This window comes from Teleopsis dalmanni, chromosome 2 (assembly GCF_002237135.1).
Source record: "Teleopsis dalmanni isolate 2A chromosome 2, ASM223713v2, whole genome shotgun sequence".
In the NCBI taxonomy this organism is placed as follows: domain Eukaryota; kingdom Metazoa; phylum Arthropoda; class Insecta; order Diptera; family Diopsidae; genus Teleopsis; species Teleopsis dalmanni.
In genome coordinates this window covers 185696889-185708636 of record NC_051847.1, presented here as the reverse complement: position 1 = coordinate 185708636, position 11748 = coordinate 185696889, and the positions used below count along the sequence as shown (strand labels likewise).

General features: G+C 26.7%; 2 protein-coding genes across 7 annotated transcripts in view; one reads left to right on the top strand and one right to left on the bottom strand.

Annotated features, from left to right (window-relative positions):
- The window catches only part of LOC119679474, a 93971-nt gene that overhangs the window by 29799 nt on the left and 52424 nt on the right, over window positions 1-11748 (top strand). The window lies entirely within an intron of this gene.
- Window positions 92-11302, bottom strand: LOC119679477 (solute carrier family 23 member 1-like). Of its 2 annotated transcripts, none has more exons than XM_038091856.1 (8): window positions 11219-11302; window positions 1639-2264; window positions 1453-1573; window positions 1139-1394; window positions 883-1022; window positions 423-792; window positions 245-365; window positions 92-180 (listed from the first exon to the last, which is right to left on the bottom strand). In XM_038091856.1, exons 1-8 carry the CDS (start codon window positions 11258-11260, stop codon window positions 120-122), a joined length of 1737 nt encoding a protein of 578 aa, XP_037947784.1. In that variant the 5' UTR covers window positions 11261-11302; the 3' UTR covers window positions 92-119. The 2 variants fall into 2 exon arrangements, with proteins under 2 accessions (XP_037947784.1, XP_037947785.1); XM_038091857.1 differs by having other exon boundaries at window positions 1639-2252; window positions 11219-11292.

Below are 11748 nucleotides of genomic sequence, written 5' to 3'. Positions count from 1 at the left end.
GTTGACGATCGAGAATATTGGTGAGAGTTTCTTTCTTAAATTTTATTAAAAATACTAATAACATATGCATAAAAAAAAATAAATTGTTTCTACATCATTTAGGAAAAGTATTTCTAAAGCTAACTTTGTTTCTGCAACTTATATGTAGGTAGAAATGGTACATAGTAAGTCCATTTCCAACTGAAAATAAAATGAGAAAATTGATTGTAAAAATAAGCATTTGAAAAGTAATATGTATACTTACTTTCTCAGAGTTTCCATACCCGCTGGAAAATCAAAATCGGTAGCAGTACCATCATTAATATTATCATCACCCAAAGGCATTTCATTCGCCCACTCAATAAGACCCCTTTCTTCGGCAGTACCTATTCAAAATATTACTTTAAAAAAAATGTTCCCAACTGAAAGTAGAACTCAGTTACCTGGTATAATATTATCGAGAAAACAACCTAATAAGCCACCAACTAATATAGTTGTACCTAACAATACAGATAAAGTTGAATCCAAAGTGTCATTTCCAGTTTTTATAGCACCAGGATGCTGTTGCATCCACCTGCACAACACCATGGGGAAAAACATAGATAAACCCAAAATGTATAAATTACGCGCTGAACGCAAATCAACATATTGTAATGTCGACAATCCAAAAGCCACAATCATACCAAACATAACGCAAAATATGCCACCCACAACAGAGTCCGGTATCATAATGAATATAGCACCGAGCTTTCCTATAACACCTTGCAGTAACATAATGAGGGCAGCCCATTGTATAACACGACGTGAGCCAACCTTTATTTATAATATACATAGTTGTTGTTCAGTGAACTTGAATTGAATAGATATATCGTAGAAATAATTATAAATATATATAAAACATACCTTAGTTACACCTATTGCTCCAACGTTCTCGCCGAAAGTATTAGTACCATTACCAGCGCCCCAAAGACCTGCTAACACAGTACCCAAACCTTCTGTACCAATTCCACGGTTTATAGCATGCAATGGTGGTGATTGGGCACCTGGTATAAAATTACTTTTATTTTCTTTTATTGTTTAATAATATTCAAAGTAGTTTATTTATATTTCTTAGATATTTTATTGTGCAAATAAACTATTTACAAACTTTTTTGCTTACCCGCCATTTGTGACACGGTTGGATAATAACTGATAGATTCAACTGTACATGCTAAAACGCCAGCTAACATACCCAAAACACCAGATAGAGTAACTGAAGGTAAACCAAATTGACCGGGATAAGGTACATAAAACCATTTTGCGTTCGTTAATACTTTTAAACGAACATCAGTACGTGAGGGGTGCCCCTCTTCAAAGACATTTGTAAGCGTTAAAATGCCACAAAGTCCCCACATAATACCAATTGTTAACAACACCTATTGTTTATAAACATCGCATCGATAATAATTTATTAAATTTTTTTATTACACTTACCGGAAATAGGCGGAAGAGTAAGAATTTTCGTATTTCAATACCATGTCCCTTTCTATAAACCGGAAACGGTACTGTAACATTTGCCATTACTTGCGAAAATAAAGTCAACATAGCTGTTGTACTTTAGTTTATGGTAAAAAAAAAATAATTAAAATAGATAAAGAAAAATAAATATATTTTACTAACCCCACAGCAATTCCCCAATGCTTGGACGCCGTTTCAGCTGCATGTTCGAATAATGTTAATCCTACTAAAGAAACTGTTGGTACAATTGTTAACGGTGTAACAAAGCGTAGAATTTTTCCAACAAGACCCGTATAACCCAATATAACTTGCACCATAGCTGATACAGCTATAGCACCCGATAATTCGCGCATACGTATTTGCCAAAGTTCATTACGTTCACCCTCATCCATTGCATTAAATTCATCATCTGGTGGGCATTTCCATTGCGGTAATGCCAGTATAGCTAATGTTGGCACCAAAAATGAAATAGTGCCACCTTGCACTATAGGCAGACGTACACCCCATGTTGCTTGTATATATGTAACTATACCGGTAACGAATATCATTGTGGAGATAATAACACCACGATTTGGATCCTCATCGGACATGCACAGCGCTGGTGTTAATATGAAAGGTATTGAAACAATGGCTCCAATCATTGTTAAATAGTGCTGTAGTGCTAGAAATATGCTGAGATACCATGGTGGATTATCATTTATTGCGTATAATAAGTTCGGTTTGGATCTTTCTTTTGTGTGGGGTTGTGGACTGGTTACTGTTTCCACAGGTTGTTTCTGAAATTGGTTCTTAAATATTAAAATTATTAAGTATAGAATTTATTAAAATTATATCAAAATCATATAAACAAATATATGTAATAATAATATTCTTTCTTTAATAACTTTTTTTATTTTTGTTTGTGGTTTTTAATTATCAATAAATTTCACTTAAAGTCAGAAATAGTTTAGTTCAATATTTAAACTCATTACAGTTAGTAATAAATTTAATTATAAAATAAAAATAGTTTTTATGCGATTGTTCAATAATATTTGAAATAAATTGAATGTCACTAATTGATATATATCCACGTAAAATAATAAAGAAGTCACTGTTCAAACCAATAATATTAAAAACCATTAGAACCCTTATTTTAACTATTTATTCAAAGTATAAATATATATTAAAATTAATTGAAATACTTTGAAAGTATAAATTAATTAAAAATAGGACCAACAATTCTATTGAATTTTAAGAAAATTGAAGAGTTCGAAGTAAACAATGGTATGAGTTTAATATAGCAGTGTTTGCATAGTCTATTATATTATATTATATATGGTAGTCTATTATAGGGCGATGTTAATAGTTCTTTAGTTAAAATTCTCCTTCAGTTCTCCAGTAACCAGTTTATAGAGTTACCACATTTACACTTCGTTAATATGTTAGGTTAGGATAGGTTAGAGTGGTAGCCTTATACACCAAAGAATACTTGAGCTAAAATAATGACCTGCTTTAATATCATGGATTAGCTTTATATATACGTAGACCAGAAGGACCGCAGTGATCATCTCACAAACAACACTGAAAAGCACGACTTGTCCATTCAAGCGAAAGTAAACCAAACTGATTAGTCTATAATTTGAAAGTATGACAGCTTAACAGAGCGGTCAGAAAAGAAACCCTACCTATTTTTAAACTTTTTGTTGTAGAAAAAAATGAACATTAATAATGAAAGGTGAAACATGAATTCATTCTCCTCTTCAAAGCTACAACCATGACAAAAGTGATTATAGATAAGACCAAGTCTCATAGCGTTTCTTCCTAGTACGCAATGGCCTGTCAGTTTCGTTTTAGTTGAAATAGTTCGTTTCAGCTGACTATTAATGCTTTTGTCCAATGTGACCAGAAGGTTAGCGACAAATATTAATTAAATTATAATAAATATTTAAGTAATTTAGACTATTAGACTATATATTTAAGTAATCTAGTAACAAAAATCTACTGACATATACAATAAATACAATATGATTAATTTTAATATTAATTAATCAATTTATATTCCTAATAAGTAACAATATTTCATATCATATCTTCCGTTTTTTTTTAAATAATATACTCGTATAGTACTAAATATTCACTTGGTCAGTGAATATTTATCAGTCTTAGCTATAAATTCACTTAACAAATTAAGTTATAAAAAACTTGGCTAGTTAATAAATTAGTACATAATTATATATATTTATGCAAATAGTATTTGTTTAGTAACTGAATCTTACAAATAGACAGATACGTGTGATTAAAATTTGTCATTGCTGTAAATAATGAATGCACATATATAATTTATGTATATATTTAAAAAACCACAGAGAGGGTTTTACTAGGTTCTTTTCTAGAAAAAGTTACAATATTTATGTAATATTTATGTAATAATCAAATATGTAAAGTTTTTGCAATCTGATTATATATACAATTATTTACATATAAAGTTTAAGTATTACTTTTAAAAAATAAAAAAAAAAAATACTTGGCGCTATAATTTAATTAATAGTTTCAATTAAACTATTTTTAAATATGAGGTGTGGTAATCTTAGATATAAAGATAAAAAACATTTTTTAATTATAATTTTTTGTTTGTTTTATATTGTAATTTATAAAGCTATTAAGGAATGATTTACTAACATTATCAATGATTTTGATTGCAAGACTTCTTGCCCTACAAAAAAAGGTCAAAATACCAACAGTTGAGGATATCCTAATATTATACGGGAATAAAAACTACCGGGCCTGTAATTTTATCATAGATCATCTCAATATGGGACAATCACGGATAATGTGATTAGAGATCTCATTTGTTTCTAAACACCGTTAACATTCTGTCTCCACAGACAGATCCGTCTAATTAAGACGGCAACACTTTCGATTAATACAGATTTCTGGTTCAACTTATTCCACAATAAGGTTCCGGTTCACAAAACTGAATAATTGAGTTCTTACGAGATTGCTTGCTTACTCATTGCTATAGAATCATGTCTGACTTGATACTATTATGTTTGTTAACTTGCCAGTCGTTATAACATATCAAACTAAACTCCCAAAATTCTCAAAGAAAATTTCTAAGAATTCAATGCTTTGATTGCTGTTTGTCTAACTACATAAAGTTGACTCGAGTGCAGACTTTTATCGCTTAAACTTCCGCTTGGAAGACAGTGAGCCATGTGGCCATAATCTATACATTATTATCGATGTATACACATTCTAAGTGCAATTCTGATGTTAGGACCAAAGACCTCTGCATCAAGTCGTATAATTTTAAAATTGTCAGCATATCACCTGATTACATTCTGTCAGTATATCACCTATAACGTAAATAGGCTCTAAACTAAGCGTGCTATTCTTCTAATCCATATGAACGGAAAGGACGACTAACAACAAAGCCTAGTTTAGTTTTTTGTCAAAAATGTTCAAATTATTTTATTGCTAATAAATTACAAATAATTATTTATAACTAAAAGTAATAATATTTATATTAAATTAATATTTAATTTTAATTCTAAACACGTGGCAAATTATAATTATTTTTTAAATAAAATATAGAAAATACATTATAGAAAAATATATTAAATAAATTTTACTATTGTTTAAATGAAATGAATTTTTTCTCAAATAATTAAATTGATTTATATTTACCATATATATTAATTTTTATCAAAACAATCTGTATTACAGTTATAGATTGTAGTTCATTTTTAGGAATAATTAAATTAATATTAATTATTTCTGAAGTTATTCTTGTATGAAATAGGTAGCAATTAATTTTGTAATTGATAACTAAGTACAGGTTGTAAGGTGTAGACGGAAATCTCTCAATGAATTAATGAATTATTTTTGGTATAATTTCAATTGTTGTTAATTGTAGTTAATTTATTAATTAATGCCAAGAATGTATTATTTTATTAATTTGCGGTTAACGAATTCTTCTATTATTAAATTTTCTAATGATACATAGTTGTAGATATACATAAATTAATAAATATATAATTTAATTAAAATTTTACATGCTTTGGGTCACTATAATTAAATAGGGTTTTATTATATATTAAAGGATTTGTGTCGAAAGCTGTATATATATAGGTACACGTAAAAATTATTTATTCTAGCATATTATTTATTCTAATTAGCTATAAGGCAATTATTTTTTACATGCCTAAATTTCAATTCAAACATCTAAAAAACAATCGATGCCTGTTTCGTTATAACAATTTAACCATTACAACATGAAAAAAAAAATATGTAAAAAAGCAATAACAAAAAGTTAATGCAAATAAGGAGAAAACAGTTGCACCTACACCGTAGAGGTATAAGATGGGGATTATGTGGTTGCAGATTGTTGAAATAATAATAAGACTAATAAAAATCTTGATACTTCTTTAAAATTTGACATCTTTCAATAGCCAATACAGGACATCAACAAAATAAACTCCCTCAAGTCTATATTTTGAATTGTTCTTCGTATATCTCTGCAATTATAAAAATCTAAAATCTAGGAAAGGAAATGCAATCTGGACCAATAACGAAAAACGGATTTTATCACTTTGAAATTACAAGATTCTAATGCACTACTATTTTATGATTTATTTTATTTGAATGATATTATTAAAGGAACAATGGTACTAATGTCAGCCACGAAGAACATTTTTTACCTTAAAGTGAACAAATTAAGGTGCTATGTTTCAGGATCCGGGGAAGAGTCGAATGGAAATAAGATGCGCAGAAGTATCATTCTGAGTTTTATATATTATATAGGTATTACGGTGTTTTCCTACCTTCAAAATGTTTAGCAAAAGCATATCCAGTTGACGAAACAGTGATTAATCTAAGTTAAGATTTATTAAAACTTAAAAATTGCCATATATTTTTGATACCTTCGTATCCCTTTGCGTTAAAGTATCCGGACGTGTGTTCATATTAATTTTTTGCCGTTTTAACGAAATTAATATTTAGTAGTTCAAGCTTAGAGCAATGTTGTATTATTTATATTTTATACTTACAATTATTTAATAAAATTATAAATTTAAATAATATCTCCTATTCGTATAAAGAAGTACCGTGTATAAAAAAAGGTTTATTTCAGACTACTTATTATACTCATACAGAGTAGGTATTACAGCACTTTTTATAAATTTCCTTCTATAGATGGATTTCCCAACTATGTACTTTAGATTTTGCTGAATTTTCAATCAATTAACCCTTTAAGAAATAAAATCTTTTTTTAAAGTATCTATCCTACTACCCGTTATATTTCAAAATCAATGAAAAACTAAACTACTCTGTGGCATGGAGGAACCTATCCGTATCTCTGAAAACATAGAGATTATAGGATATTTATAACATCATTTGTAAGCAAAAAGTACTGTAACAACTTATATATATTTTTAATTCGGAGTTTAAATTAAATTAAAAATAATTCTATCAATTTTTTTTCATTAGCTCTTTAAATATTACAGTAAAAATCTAGAAAAATGTTTAGATTGTAGAGAAATTCATTATGATAAGCTGGTTGCTCTGACTCAGTGTCAGTGACTTTCACTTTCACTTCTCTTATTTAGAGTTTATTCACAATTCATAATAATGTCCTTTTTTCGCAGGAATCCTAAAGAGGTTCGGCCAGGAACTTTAGTAGTTCGATTGACTGCTAATATAATTGCTAGACATTTATTATTAACTTTATTAGGTAATACAGGACATCTTTAACTTCAATAATTCTATCTATCCTATTATTTAGACAAATTTTATTACTTCTATTAGAATCTGCTTTAGCCATTATTCAATCATATATATTAAAGAGGTTTAAAGAGGTGAATTTAGAAATTTATTCCACAGTGCAACACAGTACAAACTTTTTAAGTTTTTTATGAGAAACTCTTAAGTAGTTTCCCATGGTATAAGTTCATAATATTTCCCTAAATTTTCTTAAAATACATATAATCACAAAATACGAGTAATTATGGATTAGGGTGTCGTAGCTCCAAAATAAAAAAAAAATTGGTAACATATATAAGTGGACATAATAGGAATATGTTATACACGATCTCGCGTATCAACCTCGGTAACCGAAATACATAGAAAAACAATGAAGAAATGATGAAATGAAGAAATATATAGAAGAAGAAAAATGGAGCTGGCACCTTAAGGTTTAGTGAAAAGCATTAAACACCTATCTATACACCTATATTTATTTTGTTGTTGGCACATAACAGTGTTACCATATTATTCAATTGTGGAACTTGCTAACCTTGAACGTGAATATCCCTATTATACACGTTTATGTATATTTCACTTCACTTTCACTGCTAAGAGACCCTAATCCATAACTACTCGTATTTTGTGTTTTATTTTGTTTCAACGATATATATTATTGAAGTGCCGATCGTGATTAATTACTGTAGTAAAAAATGCAACAATTTAAATTAATTTTAACAAAAAAAAAACAACTTCATAAATTATTTATAGTTAAATAGGAATTAAATTAGGTGCATTAAAATTATTAAAATTTACATTATATTGTATTAAATTAGTCAGTATTTTGTTTTTCATATCTGACGATAGGAGGCGGTATTTTATTTAAAAAACAGTCGTGTAAAATTGCATTTTAAATGCAATTTAAGATATAATTTTATTTTCATCATATTTAATTATGTGAAGAATAATTTAAAAAATTGTATTTTTAATAAAATTCTTATATAATTTATTAAATGAAGTAACTTGTAGGTAATGATTTTGTGAAAAAAATATTCACCCAATTTTTTATTTACTAGACAAATGTAATATTTTTTTTTAATTATAAATTATTTATTTTTAATAGTGAACATTTTTCTACAATTTGTTTTTAGTTATCTTAAATCTCACAAAAAAATAGAAAATATTAAATATTATTAACAATTTTTGTATTTATATACATGTATTTTTAATAATCAATTTTGATTGAATCGCCCGACCTGACTCCGTTGCAAAATACGAAGTTAATTTACTCAGGATTCTGAAAGCATTTAGAGGTTTTAACAACATTTAAGAATTTTCTTGAAATCCGGCCAATATGCTAATGCTAATTCGATGACAACAAGGCATAGTGGCACGTGTACGAGGACGTCAGAAAGCTTGGAGTTCTGAATTGAAAAACAACGGCACAAGATCGAAGCAAATGGAAGCAGGTTGTGAAGTAGGCCAAGGTTCACACTGGACTGTAGTACCAAATAAGGAGAAGAAGAAGGATTTTCTTAGATAGAAGTCATTTAAATCGCAAAAAAAGGATTAAATAATAAGATTTGTAGATTCAAGATATTTCAATTTTTAAGTTTTAAAAAAAAAATTAATAAAACTATTAAATTAAAACTTAATAAGGTTTAAAGATTCATCATCTAATACTTGAAGCATTAGTTTAAAAAAAAAAATAAAACGATTAAATTAAAATTTAAGGTTTTGAAAAAATAGTAAAAGAAACAGCTGTATGGTCAGCCAAAAATTTAATTAATTAAAATAATATAAAAAATAAAATTTTAGTTGTTGTCGTTCACTACTGTTCGAAAAAACCACTTTTGAAAAAGATTTTTTTAAATCAAAATGTATCAATAAAATGTATACAGAAATATAATATAATTTATATTAACATATAAATATTTATATATATATTTTAAGATATATGATAGAATGGATATATATTAGATATAGTTTTTTGCTTTTCACAGGGCTTTATTTGACACATAAAAATTATAAAAAAATACACTTAATAATTTGTGTTACAATTTTTGTGTTCAATATATGAACGAAAATGAAATATCTGTATTATAAATATTTTTTTAAAAAATGAAATAAAAAATTTTAACACAATTTAATAAGTGTAATATTTTATAATTTTTATGTGTCAAATAAACGTCCTAAGCCTGGTAAAAATCAAAAACTTATTGATTAATTGGTGGTAATAACAATTAATTTTTCAAAATATTAAATTTGAAAAAAAAAAACTATTCACATGAACTATAATTGAATAATAACTATTTATTCAACTGCTAAGAGTTATTAACTGTTAATTTATTAGTGAAATTATTCACATTGTACATTACCATATAATTAACATTTTAAACAATGTTAATATAAAAAAAATTATTACACTTTTTTTATAAACTCGTTATATTTAAAAAAAAATGCAAATGATCAATTATTAATAACGTGGTTACTATAGGTTAATCGCTTTGTCAATAATGACCCACAATGTGTAGTGATGATTTAAAAAACAAACTTCTCTACAAAAGCTGAAGACGCCTATATACAAGTCTACAGACTTTATGAGAATTTAAGAATCTTTAAATAGATCAACTCAAGATTTAGTGTTAATTCTTTAACTTTAAATAATAAAAAATATTTTCTCTATTATTATTATAATTATTGTTAGGGGATGTGGCACGACGACCGTCGGGTCTATTGTGCCCCCTACTGGGTTTAGAGTAGATCTCTAAGCCCTGTTGCGTCAATAAAAAGTAGTATAGAACCTTTTATTAGTGATTTTATAAATATAAACATATAGATGATAAATAGTATGTCCTATTCTATTGACAAAGTATTCAACTACCCTAGGGTGCAAGTCTTTTTAAGCTGAAGTTTTTATGGGTGTTATACATTTTAAGTACTAATTTATACTATAAGTCTGAAGACAACAAAATAAAAAGATGCTCATGTTTCATAAAGTGTGTTCAGTATCGTTATTATTATTTGACTAAAAAAAATTTTTTTATTTTATTAAATATGAGTGGTTAATATAACCAATAGACTCCGCATTTGTTAGTATAACAAATTTCTTAACCTAATGAAAATGATTCTTATAAGGATAATAAGGGCGTTATAATTTTTAATAGATTGCACAGATAATTTGAATTATCGATAACTTTCTTTTATTACAGATAAATTTAAGAAATTTTTGAAAAAATAAAATAAATTACAGAAAAAGGCAATTATTTAAGTGAAAATAGATTTTAACAACATTAACATTAACTTTAAATATATAAGTTAGTCAATGAGATGGGTGGGACCCTGTAGTATCCCCAGCTATCAAAGAGTAAAAGTTGCGCTGATTCGAAAAAAGGATCAACATACATTAAAATTAATTGTAAAGTTAACTTAGAATAACGAACTGGACAGCTAGGTCTTTAAACTAAAATTAAAATTATTGTTTGCAGTTTTGATTTAATATTTTAATTTTTGATTTCATTTTTAAAATTAAATTTTTTTAATTTTTTTTAATTTTTTTATTAATATAAAAAATTACTATTTAAAAAAAATTAAACAAATAATTTTTTAAAAGGATCAAACGTATTTTTTAGGGGTTTAATAAAATTAATCAAAACTTTTTAAAAACTTTTTTAGAAAACAATAACACGAATTTATTTAGAAATTGATGAACTTGAAAGAATTGTTAAAAATAGAACAAAAAATAAATAAACAAATGCAATGCCATTGCATTAAATAATTAATAGATCACATGTTTCTGTTGTGAAAGAGAAGCCAATCAATTATATATCGATAAAATCTCACATGGTTAAGGTAGAGACATACACACGAGTACATATATGTATATCTCTGGTTAAAGTATAACTTAATTATTCTTTCTTTTTATGTATTAACATATATGTGTATATTTTATTTAATAAAGAGCATTAAATAATTTTCAAACAATTTTATCATTTTTTTTTCGCAAATGGAGTGTTTAACTTACAGGATCACCGCCATTATCCGTTATCACATGATTTAATTCCATATTAAAATTAAATTATTAAACACAAATTATTATTAATTTTTTCAATACGTTTTTATCGTTTTAAAATAATTTTTTTTTTCTACACATAAATAATTAAACACAAGACTTCCGCAAACCGAACCGTCAAAATCAACGTCTTTGAGTGAAGTGAGCCTAATATGCAATAAAATCAATTTGCTCACCGACACGCCGATCAGATCACTGAATCTTAATAGAACACTAATTTTCCCTTAGATAATTGTCTCGATTCTCTACTCATTTAACGTTATAAGATCATATAATAAGATAACTATTTAATTTTACACATAAAATAATTAAAACAATATAATAAAATATTACACTCTTACATATATAACTATTAATAATCCAACTTAAACATATTTGATTAATAACTCTTACATGTGAAGAATTACCACCCTAAGATATAAAGTTCTATTAATAAAAAAATTAAATTATTTTATTTCATTAAACAGTTACTATCTTAACTG

Bases quoted from the DNA above. Each gene is read 5' to 3' on its own strand.
- LOC119679477 (XM_038091856.1), bottom strand. From the start codon at position 11,260: ATGGAATTAAATCATGTGATAACGGATAATGGCGGTGATCCT. The intron at 1,023-1,138 runs GTAAGCAAAAAA...ATTTTATACCAG, and splicing joins AACCGTGTCACAAATGGCGG to GTGCCCAATCACCACCATTG. The intron at 181-244 runs GTAAGTATACAT...TTTTATTTTCAG, and splicing joins GGTATGGAAACTCTGAGAAA to TTGGAAATGGACTTACTATG.